This window comes from Macaca mulatta, chromosome 16, assembly GCF_049350105.2.
Source record: "Macaca mulatta isolate MMU2019108-1 chromosome 16, T2T-MMU8v2.0, whole genome shotgun sequence".
Taxonomy (NCBI): domain Eukaryota; kingdom Metazoa; phylum Chordata; class Mammalia; order Primates; family Cercopithecidae; genus Macaca; species Macaca mulatta.
The window spans coordinates 73,567,807-73,584,850 of NC_133421.1; the positions used below are offsets into that span (position 1 = coordinate 73,567,807).

Genomic DNA, 17,044 nt, shown 5'->3' on the forward strand with positions numbered 1-17,044 from the left:
CCAGCCTCCTGACGCCACTTTTTCTTCATTCCCAGACCCACTTTCTAGACGGGTCATGAACTCTGTCCACCCAACTAGCAGTTTCCTGTCAGAGTATCTGAGGAGCCTGGGAGGCGTTCTGGAGCTTTTAGGTCAGGCGCCTTCCGGGAGTCGTAGCCCCGGCCCCGCCCTTCGGCCCGCGCACTCCTCACTGCGCATGTCGGGTTTTTGTTACCCTCCCCCCTTCAGCAACGGGCCGTGAGGCGGTGGCGGTGGCGGTGGCGGTGGCGGTGGTGGCGGCGGCGAAGGGGGCGGAGAGGAAGGAGCGCGGCGGGACCGGGCTGGGACAGCGCGTACTTTGGGCCGCGGGATTCTCTCCGTGCCGGCGGTGGTAGCAGCTGCGGCTGCAGCCATAGCAGCAGGTTTGTTCGTGGGGGTTTTGGACGCAGGGCCGCTAGTCCTTAGGGGCACTGGAGGCAACTGCTGGGCCTAGCGAGGGCGGAGGAACCGCGGCCTTGCTTAACAAAGAGTCGGCAGAGCCTCGGGGCACCCGCGGCCGGGGTGCTGGGAAGGGGTGGGAGTGCGGGCAGAGGCCTCGAGGGTTCCTTCCTAGCCGCGTCGCCCTCCCACAGCTCCCGCTTCCCTCGCAAGTCTTACCGAGGCCCAGTTGGCGGCTTTCCGGAGGCGGCGCCCGCTCGCCTAGGAAAGGGATTTGCAGGGTGCCCGGCTCCGAGGCAGGGATAGCGCGGGGAGAATTCTGGCCCAAGGAGGCAGCGCTTGGGAGATGCAGGCTTCCGAATTTGGGGTCCTGATAGGCAAAAGCTGCCAAATGAGAGGAGTGAAAAGATGTAAGCGGTGATCTTTGTGCAGCCTTGAGTAGGTCGATTATTAGCATCACTTTGTCACCCAAACTTTTTTGCGGCCTACTTGAAAGCCTATCTGATGTGAATAAATAATTTATGTGGAGTTACAAACATATGCATCAAAAACATAGGAGAAGCTCTCGAGAGTTTTGGGGAATTATATTCTCATCACTGAGAATTTCCCTGTTGCCTACACTCCTATAGGCAGTTATCCAATTTCCTGTATATTCTTTTTGTGAATGATGTTTCTATGTCTGTCCTCCCTCATATACACACCCAGGACTTCCTAAAAGGCAGGGACTATGTCTTAAGTCACTTTGCAGAGCCTGGCTCAGTTCTGGCGTATAGGAGGTGAGCAGTGAGTGTTTTGTACAAAAATTAACATTTAGACTTTGACAGCTGGGAAAAGAAAATGTGTCTTTCTGTACCTGGAAGAGGCATTTACACAATGCCTAATGTACAATTCATTCATTGAAGGGATATTTTTATTGGTGCCTATTCTCTAGCGCCGTTCTAGGTGATAGGGATAGGTGTTAGACCCCTGCCTTTGTGAAACTTAACTTTCTAGTAGCGCAAGGAGAGGCAAAGAAATACATAAATTATACTGAATGTTAGAAGATGATCAGTACCTTAGGAAAAAGAAAGCTGGAAAGGGGGTTGGGGAGGTGTTGTTAGAATTTGCAATAAAGTGGTCAGGGAAGTCCCTACAGACAAGCTTATGTTTAAGCGGACTGGAAGGAGGAGTGAGCCTATGTTTATCTGGGGAAAGGAACGTTCCAAGCTAGAGAGTAACAAATATAAAGGCCTTGAGAAGGACAAAGCTGGCCCGTTAAGAGTGCGAAGACCAATGCGTTTGGAGCACTGTGAGCTGAGGGAGTATTAGGAGATAGTCTGGGAAGAATTGGGGGAAGGGAGTGAGCGGAACAACCAGAGCCTTTTAGGCTATTACTTAAGAAGGATCTGAGGGTTTCGATCAGAGGAATGATAATATCTGATTTATATTGTAGCAATTTAATAAAAGAGAGGAGTGCAGTAATTTAAATTTGTTTTGTTACATTGATAGTCATATAATCAGCTCCCAGTTGCTTTAAGCTGACAAGAGAAGGGATGCTTCTAAAATAACCAAAACCTAGCATTTACTTATATTTAGTTTAGAAGAATGTGATTACGTTCTTGAGTTTTTATATAGATTCTCATTAAAGAACTGACCTCTATATAGTGTGTGAGATACTCTCAAGGTATTATGTAGAGTAGATGCTAATCACTGTCACTAGAACTCTTTCTTCCACCTCCAGAAATGCAAGTGATAATGTGGTTTATATAATCAGTTGTTTTTAGTCCACTATATTTAAAGTCATTTAGATCATATCTTATTTTCCACCATTGCCAAAAACACAAACTAGCTAAATTGTCTTCCTTTATAAGCGTGTTCCGCATTTATTCTCACTTCCTAGCCTTCACTAGTTCAGTCTTTCTCCCTAGAATGTCATCCTCTGCATGTCTCTACCCAGCTTGCATCTTTCTGTGCCTAGCCTGGCTTCTGGCTCTTTTATGACGCTTACCCCTGCCTGTTAGCTCATAGTGATCTCTGACATCTTCAGTGTTTTTGTGGCGCTTATGTGTGAAATACCTGAGTTGAAAGAAGTCTGATAGTCTCAATTTACCGATGAAGAAATTGGGTCTTCAGAAATAATAATATAATGAAAAACAAGTTGGCAGCTGACGTATTGAACAAGTACATTTTTGTGTATGAACTTAATTTTTCACACCAACCCTTGAGATAGGTGATAGTCTCATCTTTTTTTTTTTTTTTTTTTTTTTTTAAGATGGTGTTTGGCTATGTTGCTCAGGCTGGTGTCAGACTCCTGGGCTCAAGTAATCCACCTGCCTCAGCCTCCCAAAGTACTGGGATTACAGGCGTGAGCCACCATACACAGCCTCTCACCATTTTATAGATGAGGAAACTGAACCCAGAGAAGCTAAATAACTTCCCTGAGGTTCATATCAAGTTAGTAGCAAAGATGGTTTACACACAGCCTGTGCTACTTTACTATTCCGTTAAGATTTCCTATGAAACCACCACGTTTTATTTATGTTTTAGAGACAGTGTCTTGCTGTGTTGCCCAGGTTGGAGTGCAGTGGTCCAGTCAGCTCACTGTAACCTGGAACTCCTGGGTTCAAGCAATCCTCTTGCCTCAGCCTCCTGAGCAGGTAGGACTACAGGCGTGTGCCACCATGCCTGGCTAACTTTTATAATTTTTTTGTAAAGGCACGGTTTTGCTGTGTTGCCCAAGCTGGTCTCAAACTCCTGGCCATAAGTGATCCTCCCACTTCAGCCTCCCAAAGGGCGAGGATTACAGGTGTGAGCCACCTCACCCAGCCAGCCATAGGATTTAGTGCCTAGAACCATACCAAATAGGACTTCATCCCATGTTGACTGTTTCTCCTGAGCCTAGTTGTAGATCTCCTTTAGTCTTTTACATATTGAATAAATGAATATCTAATATTGAAAACATAAGAGAAAAGTGAATAAGCCTTTTTCTTGAGCCATGAATCCTATAATATGGAATTGGACTGGAAAGGGAGTTGAGGAAGGAGATGCCATTTCTTCTTTTTTTTTTTTTTTTGAGATGGAGTCTCACTCTGTCGCCCAGGCTAGGGTGCAGTGGCGCGAAATCTCGGCTCACTGCAAGCCCTGCCTCACGGGTTCAAGTGATTCTCCTGCCTCAGCATCCCCAGTAGCTGGGACTACAGGTGCCTGCCACCACGCCCGGCTAATTTTTTTGTATTTTTAGTAGAGTCGGGGTTTCACCATGTTAGCCAGGATGGTCTCAATCTCCTGACCTGGTGATCCGCCCGTCTCGACCTCCCAAAGTGCTGGGATTACAGGCATGAGTCACCGTGCCTGGCCAGGAGATGCCATTTCTTTGGGGAAATCATATTCATGTCTTTAGGAGTTGGTATTTGAGATGTGCTTTGTAGGATAGGACTTTGGTAGGTACTTATAGTTTATAAGAAAGAGATTTGATGGGGAGGGGACCCAGGTAGAAGGAAGAGGATTCACTAGAATGCTTGTTTTCTTGGAAAACTGAGTACTCGTGGAGAGACCTTGGGAAATATGAATGGTAAAGTAGTTTAATGCCACAATGAAGGATCTCATTCCAGCATGATTAACTGTGGAGAGCTATGGAATTGAGAAGAGTGACATAGTCAGAAATGTGTGTTCTGGAAGAACCTGGAAAGGGTTTTCTACAAGCATCTGAATACTGACCTCCCTTCTGTGAGACTTTTTCTAGTTCCACAGTATTAACACACACTGTGCAACTCTACCAAAGGATGTAAAACTTGTTGTTCTCTTTTCACTGTGTGTCTCACTATTACTCCATCATTTTATGCTTTACTATACAGAATCACTTCTCATAGACTATGGAAGATTTGCTTGGATGAAGCATCTGGATATACATCACCATTACTTTTCCAATAAAACAGACATTCTTGGGACAGTAGTCGGGGGAGTATTACCTGTCAAATGTCATTAGTCTCAGAGAGGCCTTGCCTGACTTAAGTCTGTAATAGCTTGCCTCTTACCCTCTTGCTTGCTTTTCATAGCACTTTTGCTACCTGGAATTACATGATTTAGTTTTTCTTTCTCCTGGGCCAGACTGTGAACTCTGAATGTGACTGTGTCTGATTCCATTACTGTATCCTTAGCACCTTAGAGCGGTTACTGGCACAAAGTAGGCACTCAGTATATTTTGACTTGGTGATCACTCTGGTAGTGCTGTGGGAGTTTGATAATAGAAAGATTTTTTTTTTTTTTTTTTGAGACAGGGTCTCGCTCTTATCGCCCAGGCTGGAGTGCAGTGACATGATCGTGACTCACTGCAGCTTCCGTGTCCTGGGTTCAAGCAATTCTCCTGCCTCAGCCTCCTGAGTAACTGGAACTACAGGTGCGTGCCACCACGCCTGGCTGATTTTTGTATTTTTAGTAGAGACGGGATTTCACCATGTTGGCTGGGATGGTCTTGATCTCCTGACCTTGTGATCCGTCTGTCTCGGCCTCCCAATAATCAGAAAGATTTTTTTTAGGAAATAACTGCAATAGTGGAGGTGGAGATGGAAAGGCGGGTGTGCATGAGGGATGTCCCTCATAGTACTGGGCACGTAACAAAATCATCAGTGGTTATTGGTCAGTATAAAACAATGGATGTTATTACTAAGAACCAACCTAAGGTTGTTCTTTTTTAAGCAAATACTCAGTGAACTTTGTTTATGGCTCTATTATGCAGCTAATTCTTTTCAAATTAGGTATTTCAAAGGGATTCTTTTTTAAATTTTTATTTTTTGGCACCCCAGCAGGAAATGAAGAAATATTTTTTAAGAGAAAAAATACAAAAATACAGTTGAATTTTCCCAAGTATGTTTTTTGTTTGTTTGTTGTTTTGTTTTGTTTTTTGAGATGCAGTCTCACTCTGTTACCCAGGCTGGAGTGCAGTGGCGCGATCTCGGCTCACTGCAACCTCCACCTCCCAGGTTCAAGCGATACTCTTGCCTCAGCCTCCCAAGTAACTGGGATTACAGGCGCCCACCACCACGCCCAGCTAATTTTTGTATTTTTAGTAGAGACGGGGTTTCATCATGTTGGTCAGGCTGGTCTCGAACTCCTGTGTGTTTGTATTTTAGAGACTGAAGCCTATACAGCCTATTGCTTCCTCATAATTTGTTTAAAATAACCTAAAAATACATGTGCTTATTTCATGGTTTTATTTTTTTTTATAGCAAAAGACATGTCAGCAGCATTGTACTTAATGTCCATTATTATTACTATCTTCCAGAGAGGGTCTGGCTCTGTTGCCCAGACTGGAGTGCAGTGGCATGATCTCCACTCACTGCAACCTCTGCCTCCTGGGTTCAGACCATCCTCCCACCTCAACCTCCCGAGTAGGTGGGACTACTGGTGCACGCCACCATACCTGGGTAATTTTTGTATTTTTTGTAGAAACTAGGTTTTGCATTGTTGTCCAGGCTGATCTCAAACTTCTAAGCTGAAGCCATCCTCCTGCCTTGGCTTCCCAAAGTGCTGGGATTGCAGTTGTGAGCCACTGTGCCCACCTCATTTTGTTCTTTTGCTACTATAACCACCATCTAGCCACAGAACACTTTTCATCTTGTAAAACTGAAATTCTGTACCCATTAAACAATACTCTGTTCTCCCCTCCTCCCAGCCCCTGGCAACCACTCTTCTACTCTGTGTGTCTGAGTTTGACTATTCTAGGTATCTCTTTTTTTTTCTTTGTAGAGATGGGGTCTCGCTGTGTTGCCCAGGCTGATCTCAAACTGGCCTCCAGCCATCTTCCTGCTTCCCAAAGTACTGGGAATATAGGCGTAAGCCACTGCACTTGAGTCTTTTATTTTTTTAGTAACCAAATAGAAATTTGGGTGGCTATCTTTTGCTTCTTCTATCAGCTGTACTCCCACAAACCTCTGTGATTGTCAGAGTTCTGTAGCCATAACACTACATGGTTTAATAGTAGGAAAAACTGCCTGGCACAGTGGCTCACACCTGTAATCTCAGCACTTTGGGAGGCCGAGGCTGGCAGATCACCAGAGGTCAGGAGTTTGAGACCAGCCTGACCAACATGGAGAAACCCCATCTCTACTAAAAATACAAAATTAGCCAGGCATGGTGGCACATGCCTGTAATCCCAGCTACTTGGGAGGCTGAGGCAGGAGAATCACTTGAACCCGGGAGTCGGAGGTTGCAGTGAGCCAGGATTACGCCATTGCACTCCAGCCTGGGCAACAAGAGTGAAACTCTCTCAAAAAAAAAAAAAAAAAAAAAAGGAAAAACTGTTCTCAAGAGACTAAGTAATGATACATTGAGGATGATCTGGCTTAGATTTAATCAGGAAGGGTGGATAGCTAGATGACAAGGTTTGTAGTAATAAAAGACAGTTTTCACAAATACTGGGATGAATTTTGGAGAGCCTGAATACATGATATTTATTCATACAGCAAAAGTTTTTGAGTACTACACAGACACCAAGGATATAGTGCTGGACAAATTGAGCAAAGTCCATGCCTTCATGGAGCTAACATTCTACTCAGGGTATATAGAAAGCACAGTTGCTTGGTCTTCCTAGAGTCAGTAATTGAGGGGAAATGGGCTGTGTGTTCTAGATGAGCTAGGGAAAGGATTGCTTTTGCATCTTGATAAGTCTGAGAGCCGTTAAGCAACTATCACCTGCCCAAGGTCTCACTGCCTGTTTGTGGCAGGAGTTGATTTGCTGCTTTTGTAATATGAACCTTTTGATTATTTGGTAGGGCTGATTTATATTCATACTTGTTCTTTTCACTCCCTCGCTCCAGTTTTGGGGGAAGAGTGAGTTACTTCTGTTAAAAGTTTTGATTGTGTCTGGTCTTCTCTGGAAATCTTATGATTTTTTTTCTGTCATTTTGCATCTTCAGTTTTTCAGATTTTACTGGTTTTTCCCCTTTTGCATATAAACATACATATATTTCTTTAAAAAATAAAATTTCTGTAGTTAATGCTTCACTTTCTCCTTCCTGTCATTGATAAACAGCCTACAAAGTACTTTTGACTCCCCTTGACCTAGTCTTCATCTTCTACCACTTACTTGCCAGTCAGGTACTCCTCAGCCCTGTCCCTACTGCTCCATTGAAACTGCTTTCACCGATGACTCTTGGTTGCATATACAACAGAAGCATTTTCGTTCTTTTTGTTTTGTTTTTTTTGAGACAGAGTCTTGCACTCTTGCCCAGGTTGGAGTGCAGTGGCACGATCTGGGCTCACTGCAAGCTCTGCCTCCTGGGTTCACGCCATTCTCCTGCCTCAGGCTCCGGAGTAGCTGGGACTACAGGCGCCCGCCTAATTTTTTGTATTTTTAGTAGAGACGAGGTTTCACCATGTTGGCCAGGCTGGTCTCAATCTCCTGACCTCATGATCAGGATCTCGTGATCTCCTGACCTCGTGATCAGGCCCGCCTCGGCCTCCCCAAAGTGATGGGATTACAGGTGTGAGCCACTGCGCTAGCACATTTTAGTTCTTAACTTACCTGACTTTTCTTTAGTTTTCTGCCTATAGAGCTTCTCTCTCCTCACCTGTGTTCCTCCTTGTCTCCCCTTCCTTCCTTCCCTCGCTTCTCTTTTTTTCCCTTCCCCCATCCCTGTTCCATCTGAAGTTTCCATGTAAGCTTCTCTTTTCCTAAATAGTGATATACATTAAGAATTGTCTTACCGGGCTGGGCGGGGTGGCTCACGCTTGTAATCCTAGCACTTTGGGATGCCGAGGCGGGCGGATCACAAGGCCAGGAGATCCAGACCATTCTGGCTAACACAGTGAAACCTCGTCTCTACTAAAAATACAAAAAATTAGCCGGGCCTAGTGGCAGACGCCTGTAGTCCCAGCTACTGGGGAGGCTGAGGCGGGAGAATGGCGTGAACCCGGGAGGCAGAGCTTGCAGTGAGCCGAGATCGCGCTACTGCGCTCCAGCCTGGGCAACAGAGCAAGACTCCATCTCTGCTAGCTTATTTACATCAGTAACTTGAAATGCAAATGGCTTACATCAAATCTATAGCTCCACTCCAGACCCCTGTCCGCAGTTCCTGACCCTACTTGGCATCTCTGCTTAGCTCTCTCATAGATACTGAACTCACCTTCTACCTGGTTTTGCAAGCCTGCCTCTTTTAGCTTTCCATCTCCATTAGTGGCTCCACAATTCATCCAATCTTTAAAGCCAGAAACTTCTGAAGTTATTCTAAACTCTTCTTCCTTAGCTTCCACACCAATTACTGATCACACAATCCTAATGGATCTTTCCTCAGATGTCTAAATAAATAACTCAGATCCATCCTCCGTTTCTCCTTTCTCACAGGTGCTTTCTTAGTTCAGAATTTTGTTGCTTTATACCTGCATTGCTGTAACAGCCTCCTAACTACTTTCCTTGCCTCTGCTATGAGTATCTCTCATTCTGTCTTTCAAAAACACTGATCTGAAAATTCCTCTTCTGTGTAAAATTAACAATTCCTTGTAGCTGGTAGAATACATTTTTGTATGGTACATCGTTAGCATAGCCTTCTAAGCTGTTCATCTTGGCCCTGCCTGTCTTTCTGAACATGTGTCCTGCAAATTTCCCAAATGTCCTACTCAACTCTAGCTGCACTGAACTATTTCCTGTTCTCTGTCATAGCATGTAACAGATCTTTCCATCTAAAATGCCCTTCTTTAATGCTTCTTTGATCTAATGCCTCTTGAGATTTCAAAATTTAACATGTCATCTCTCAGAACACTTCTATGCCTTTGCTCCCACTCATGGACCACCAGTGAATGCACTCTGTATAGTACGTCTGCTAGAACGCATGATGTTGTTTTCAGCTGCCTCAGACTACACTGTCTACTCCTTGAGAACAGGGACTGTATCTTTCATGTATGAATGCCTAGCACTTCATATACTGTGTGACCTTCTCAGCAACCTTTCAATAAACCATTGAAAGTTTTCCGGATAGGAAATTGTGTGATTCTTAAAATCCACCTGAATGTAAAATGTCTTTACACTATCCTTTCTTTGTCTGCTTTCTTATCCTTATGGCTCATTAGCTCCTTGTTATACATTGTATACACTAGGAAAAATGAGATTAAAATTGAACCCATCATTTTTGTTGCTTGGGAACAGCTCTTGAAAAGATAGCCTTATAGATTAGTTTTAAAATGTCAGATGCTAAAATTTCCTTGCTTGTAAAGATTCTTACTAAAGTTCATCGCACCGGAATTATGTTGATTCCCTGATTGAAGGAATCCCCTTACGGGATTCCTAAAGAGAGCAGGAGATGAACTTCAAGTAAACTAGTACCTTAGTCATTCTCACTGTTAGAGAAGGAGGTCCAAAATGAGTAAAGACAGTTTCTATCTGGAGTTAAGGGTCTAAGTGGAGATTGACGTGGTGTAATTCAAGTTTAATACTAAGCAGGCTGGGCGCTGTGGCTCATGCCTGTAATCCCAGCACTTTGGGAGGCCAAGGTGGGTGGATTGATTGAGTTCAGGAGTTCAAGACCATCCTGGCTAACAACGAAACCCCATCTCTGCTAAAAATACAAAAAATTAGCTGAGCCTGGTGGCACACACCTGTAATCCCAGCTACTCGGGAGGCTGAGACAAGAGAATCACTTGAACCACAGAGGCAGAGTTTGCAGTGAGCCAAGATTGTACCCCTACACCCCAGCCCGGGTGACAGAGTGAAACTCTGTCTCCCAAAAAACAAACCAAAAAAACACCTTAATACTAAGCAAACAACTAAGTGCTGTGTATAATAGCAGTTGAACAAAACCTATAAAGTATATGTAGACAAGGGCATAGAACAGTGTGTTTCTGATCTCTTTGACAATGTTACTATAATAAACAGCTTTTGGAATTTTTTTCCACCCTGGCTTTAAAGCTAGTGGAAATTAAAATTAAACATTTTAATTTTTCTTACTAATGGTAAACAAAATAAAAAACAACTGCTGTTAAACGTTGTGATAAACAGCCTATCATCTATCTCTGTATACATAACTCATGGTTTTTACATAAATTAAATCATACTACCCACCTTGTTTTATGCCCTTATTTTACTCAATGTGTAATGGATACTTTTTCATAAATGTAAATAGTAATTAAAATGGGTCATGTCTGTTAATTTCAGCACTTTGGGAGACTGAGGTAGGAGGACTGCTTCAGGCCAGGATTTTGAGACCAGCCTAGGCAACATAGTGAGACCACAAAAAATTAAAATAAAAACCCAGGCATGGTGGCTCATGTTGTAGTCCCAGCTAGTCAGGAGGCTGAGGTGGGAGGATCCCTTGAGCCCAGGAGTTCATGGCTGCAGTGAACTGCAGTCAGACCACTGTACTGCATCCTAGGTGACAGCAAGAACTTGTTGCAAAAAAATTTTTTTTTTTTAAACTCAGAATGCATTTTCCTCTGAGCAATTGCATTTTAAAACTTGCTCCTAAGGAAATAATTGAAGGTGTGCACAAAGATGTAGCTATAATGATGTGTTTTGTAACATTGTGTTATTAGTATTACACTGTAAAGTAGTGAAGAAATAGATATCTATTGACATTAAACAATATCACAGTATATCATTAGATGAAGAAATCAGTAACTAAAATAGTATGTATAGTATGGTTTCAATTTTTAATTTGTGTGTGTGTGTACACACATATGCATAGAAGTAGCAAAAAACAGAACAAAACTACGTATCTGGGAGAGGAAATTTCAGGTAATTTTAATTTTGTTCTTTTTTGCTTTCTACTTTTCTGTAAAACTTAGGTAAATTGTGTCATTAAAAAGGGTTTTTGGGGGCCGGGTGAAGGGACTCATTCCTGTAATCCCAGCACTTGGGGAGGCTGAGGCGGGTAGATCACTTGAGGCGAGGAGTTCCAGACCAGCCTGGCCAGCATAGTGAAACCCCATCTCTACTAAAAATATAAAATATTGGCTGGACGTGGTGGTGCACACTTGTAATCCCAGCTACCCAGGAGGCTGAGGCATGAGAATCACTAGAACCCAGGAGACAGAGGTTGCAGTGAGCTGAGATCGGGCCACTGCACTCCAGCCTGGGCGACAGATTGAGACTGTCTCAAAAAACAAAAAAAAAAATGTTTTTTGGGCCAGGTACAATGGCTCATGCTTGTAATCCCAGCACTTAGGGAGGCAGAGGCGAGAGGGGGTCTTGAGGCTAGGAGTTTGAGACCAGCCTGGGCAACATCACAAGACCCTGTTCCTTTTAAAAAAAAAAAAAAAAAAAAAAAGTTTTTTGGAGCCAAGACTAATGTAAGGTATTGTTTGTAAAATGATTTTATCAATACACAAGAAATTTCTTTGTAATTCCTAACCACAGGCTAACTGAATACTTCAGGCAACGTGTCAGTGAATCATAGTTTCTTCCTGGATAGTGTTTCTATTGGGCATTTGTTCAATAAATACATGGTTGATAGTACCTTTCCTTCAGGCATGAATACATAGATACTGTCTACAAATAACTGATCTTTTAACTTTTGATTCTTTGATTCTTCCAGATGTCATTACCAGAGGATAACCTCTAGTTTTTGGGGAGTCTTGGCTGATAGCACCTCAGTCTTTCATATAAGGATGAAGATATTCAGTCTTTTTATATCTCCAATGACCTAGCACATATCAGATTCCCCAAAATATTTTTTTATGAGTATTTTTGTCAGCTTAATAAGATGTTAATTAGCAGGAAAATCCTTTTAGAGGGGATGATATTAAATACTGCATTCCGGTTTACATTGAGTCCCCAATAAAATTAAAACAATTCCTTCAGTGTTTTAGAAAATATAATCATTTGTTGAGGCTAGCATGGTGTGTATCTGAAATACAATGTCAACGTTTGTGGTTTTGGTTTTGGTTTTTGTTTTTTTAAGAGAGAGGATTTCACTGTGTTGCCCAGGCTGGAATACAGTGGCTATTCACAGGCAGGATCATAGCACACTGTAACCTTGAACTCCTGGGCTCAGGCAGTTTCCCTGCCTCAGCTTCCTGAATAGCTGGGCTGGAAATGAATCTCTTAATGAGATGGATGGGATTTTCTTTTCTTTTTTTTTGTTTTGTTTTCTTTTCTTTTCTTTTCTTTCCTTTCTTAGTATAAAAAGAGACAGTCTCTTTCTGTCACCCAGGCTTGAGTGCAGTGGCGTGATCATAGCTCAGTGTAATCTGGAACTCCTGGGTTCAAGTAGTCCTCCTGCCTAAGCCTCCCAAGTAGTTGGCATTACTGGCCTGGGCCACTCTCCTGACTACGATGTTACAGTTTTTTTTTTTTTTTTTTTGAGACGGAGTCTCGCTCTGTCGCCCAGGCTGGAGTGCAGTGGCACAATCTCGGCTCACTGCAAGCTCCACCTCCCGGGTTCACGCCATTCTCCTGCCTCAGCCTCCCGAGTAGCTGGGACTACAGGCGCCAGCCCCTGCGCCCGGCTAATTTTTTCTATTTTTAGTAGAGACGGGGTTTCACCGTGGTCTCGATCTCCTGACCTCGTGATCCGCCCGCCTCGGCCTCCCAAAGTGCTGGGATTACAGGCGTGAGCCAACGCACCCGGCCGATGTTATAGTTTTAATTGAGAAGCTAAAGTTTAAAATAAAATTTTAGGTGGAGGTTGGAAGAGACATACAACTCAGTGGGGCTATACACTTTTTTTTTTTTCCTTTTCTTTTCTTTTTTTTTTTGAGACAGAGTCTCGCTCTGTCGCCTGTGCTGCAGTGCAGTGGAGCGATCTCAACTCACTGCAACCTCCACTTCTCGGATTCAAGTGATTCTTCTGCCTCTGCCTCCTAAGTAGCTGGGACCACAGGCGTGTGCCACCACGCCTGGCCATTTTTTGTATTTTTAGTAGAGAAGGGGTTTCACCATATTGTCCAGGCTGGTCTCCAACTCCTGACCTCATGATCTGCCTGCCTTGGCCTCCCAAAGTGCTGGGATTACAGGCGTGACCCACTGCGCCTGGCCCTTGGGGCTATACACTTTTTAAAGTTAAATTTATATTTGTGTATCTTATTCCTAACAGGTCAGTCATTGGCACCATGAACTGGAATAAAGGTGGTCCTGGCACTAAGCGAGGATTTGGCTTTGGAGGTTTCGCCATCAGTGCTGGGAAAAAGGAGGAACCCAAACTCCCACAGCAGTCCCACAGTGCCTTTGGGGCAACCAGCTCTTCTTCTGGATTTGGAAAGTCAGCTCCACCACAGCTTCCTTCTTTCTACAAAATTGGATCTAAGCGGGCCAACTTTGATGAAGAAAATGCGTAAGTGGTAATCCCTGGTAGTGGAGCAAAGTTTGGGCTTTGAGATATTCATTCTATCAGCAGAAATTGAGGCAAAGAAACTTTGTTTCTCAAATAATAATGACTTCTTAAGTTATGTGTCTTGCTGAATTCCATGGTTCCTAATAAGTTAAATTACTGGGTTTACTCATTTGTAAGGAATGTAATACCTGTGGGGTTACTTATACCTTTACTCATTCGGTGTTACGTCCTACTGGGCTGTTGCTCAATGTGGTATTAGAAGCCATTGAAATAGGCCAGCCATGGTGGCTCACACCTGTAATCCCAGCACTCTGGGAGGACGAGATGGGTGGATCATCTGACGTCAGGAGTTCGAGAACAGCCTGGCCAATATGGTAAAACCCTGTCTCTGCTAAAAATACAAAACATTAGCCAGGCATGGTGGTGCACGCCTGTAATCCCATCTACTCAGGAGGAGGCTGAGGCAGGAGAATCGCTTGAACCCGGGAGGCACAGGTTGCATTGAGCCAAGATGGTGCCATGGGACTCCAACCTAGGTGACAGAACAAGACTCCGTTTCCAAAAAAAAAAAGGCATTGAAACATAAATATGGCTGGAGAGTTTTATATAATTCATGTGGTTTTTGGTGGTCTCTCTCTTGTTTTTTTTTTGGAGGCAGAGTTTTGTTCTTGTCACCTAGGCTGGAGTGTAATGGTGCAATCTCGGCTCACTGTAACCTCCACCTCCCGAGTTCAAGTGATTCTCCAGCCTCAGCCTCCTGAGTAGGTGGGATTACAGGTATGCACTACCATGCCAGGCTAAGTTTTGTATTATTAGTAGAGACGGGGTTTCAGCATGTTGGCCAGACTGGTCTCTAACTCCTGACCTCCAGTGAACCACCTGCCTTGGCCTCCCAAAGTGCTGGGATTACACGCATGAGCTACTGCGCCGCATGAGCTACTGTGCCTGGTCTAGTGTTCTTTACTGCAGTCTTTTACTGACACCATATAAATTGTTTAGTAAACATAGGCAGTTGTCAGAATTGATGGAAATACAAGTTTGCTTCATCACCGTGTTAGCCACAAAGGTCTCGATCTCCTGACCTCGTGATCCACCCACCTCAGCCTCCCAAACTGCCGGGATTACAGGCATGAGCCACCGGGCCCGGGCTATATCTAAGTCTTTAAAACTATTATGTTGAAACATCTGATAGTGGTAGAAAAATCTACTCACGTTTTTCCCATAGTTCTCATAATTGGTAAATGCTTTTTACCAATTACCATTTTTAACTTGCTGATATAATAATGTGGTTAGAAAAGGCTGGGATTTGAGGGGTTGAGTTCTAATTTCTATACAAAATATCTCTCTTTGCTGAATCTGAAGAAATCTCTTGTTGCTATTATTTCCAAGCTGATTCTGGCACTGCTTCACTGCTTGAGGGTTTTTTTAGTTTGTTTGTTTGTTTTTTTGAGATAGGGTCTCTGTCACCCAGGCTGGAGTGGAGTGGTGTGATCAAGGCTCACTGTAGTCTCGACCTCCCAGGCTAAAGCAGTTAAGCAGTTCTCCCACCTCAGCCTCCTGAGTCGCTGAGACCATAGGCACATGCCACCACACCCTGCTAATTTTTTATTCTTTTTTTTTTTCCTTTTTTGAGATGGAGTCTTGTTGTGTCACCCAGGCTGGAGTGCAGCGGCGCGATCTCGGCTCACTGCAACCTCCACCTCCCAGGTTCAAGTGATTCTCCTGCCTCAGCCTCCCATGTAGCTGGGATTACAGCTGCCTGCCACCACACCCAGCTGATTTTTGTATTTTTAGTGTAAGCGGGGTTTCACCAGGTTGGCCAGGCTGGTCTCGAACTCCTGACCTCAGGTGATCCACCCACCTCAGCCTCCCAGAGTGCTGGAATTAAAGGCCTGAGCCACCACACCTGGCCAATTTTTTATTCTTTTGTAGAGACAGGGTCTTGCTTTATTGCCCAGTCTGGTCTGAAACTCCTGGGCTCAAGTGATCCTCCCACCTTGGCCTCCCAAAGTGCTGGGATTATAGGCACGAGCCACTGCACCCAGCAGATTTTAATTGGAAAAAAAAGCTTCTAAAAGACTGGAGTTTAATTTTTTTTTTTTTTTTTTTTGAGATAGAGTTTCAGTCTTGTTGCCCAGGCTGGAGTGCAATGGCGTGATCTCAGCTCACCGCAACCTCTGCCTCCTGGGTTCAAGCGATTCTTCTGCCTCAGCCTCCTTAGTAGCTGGAATTGCAGACATGCGCTACCATGCCTGCTAATTTTGTATTTTTAGTAGAGACGGGGATTCTCTGTGTTGGCCAGGCTGGTTTCAAACTCTCGACCTCAGGTGATCTGCCCACCTCGGCCTCCCAAAGTGCTGGGATTACAGGTGTGAGCCACTGCATCTGGTCAAAATATTTTGAAAGTACACAGCAGTATTTTAGAAAGCTGACATGTTATTTAGGAGTCAAAATGGACAAGTAGTGTTTAACTTTTAGCAAAGTCAGAAATTACTCTAAACAGCAGTTAACCAGTTCAGACTACTTTTTCATTAGTTAAATAGAACACACTATATACAGGGGACTGAGGTGGAAAGACCACTTGAGCCTAGGAGTCTGAGGCTGCAGATAGCTGTGTTTGCATCACTGCACATCAGCCTGTATGACAGTGTGAGACTGTCTCTAAGAAAACAACCAACCAAAAACCTACTATATGAATGAATATGCATGAGTAATATGTGTATATGTGTATGCTATATATTGACGCATATATATTAAGTTGTATAGTATATAGTGTGAATATGCTATTGCTACATTAGTGTACATAACAGTTACTATATAAAGGAGTTTGCATAAACATATATACTATATATTTTAGACGAGGCACAGTGGCTCACGTCTGTAATCCCGGCACTTTGGGAGGCCGAGGTGGGTCTATCACTTGAGGTCAGAAGTTTGAGACCAGCCTGGGCAACATAGTGAAACCCCGTCTCTAATAAAAATACAAAAATTGGTCCAGGCACGGTAGCTCACGCCTGTAATCCCAGCACTTTGGAAGGCCGAGGCGGGCAGATTGCCTGAGGTCAGGAATTTGAGACCAGCCTGGCCAACATGGCGAAACCCCATCTCTACTAAAAATACAAAAATTAGCTGGGCGTGGTGGCGGTGCATATAATCCCAGCTACTTGGGAGGCCGAGGCAGGAGAATCACTGGAACCCAGGAGTCAGAGGCTGCAGTGTGAGTTGAGATCATGCCAGTGCACTTCAGCCTGGGCGACAGAGCAAGACTCCATCTCAAAAACAAAAAGACCACAAAAATTAACTGGGTGTGGTGGCGTGCACCTGTAATGCCAGCTACTTGGGAGGCTGAGGCAGGAGAATTGCTTGAACCTGAATGGCGGAGGTTGCAG

General features: G+C 43.9%; 1 protein-coding gene across 5 annotated transcripts in view; it reads left to right on the plus strand.

Moving 5' to 3' along the window:
• The first annotated feature begins 209 nt into the window (after positions 1 to 209).
• Positions 210 to 17,044, plus strand: part of DDX42 (DEAD-box helicase 42) — a 48,158-nt gene continuing 31,323 nt past the window's right edge. For 2 of the 5 annotated variants that reach the window (XM_077969594.1, XM_077969597.1), the window contains exons 1-3: positions 210 to 401; positions 2,944 to 3,053; positions 13,419 to 13,655. In XM_077969594.1, coding sequence (XP_077825720.1) covers positions 13,435 to 13,655 — 221 coding nt within the window. In that variant the 5' untranslated portion in view covers positions 210 to 401; positions 2,944 to 3,053; positions 13,419 to 13,434. Of the gene's footprint in view, positions 402 to 1,122; positions 1,194 to 2,943; positions 3,054 to 13,418; positions 13,656 to 17,044 lie in introns of all 5 variants that reach the window. The other 3 variants (XM_077969595.1, XM_077969596.1, NM_001261555.1) reach the window with 3 other exon arrangements.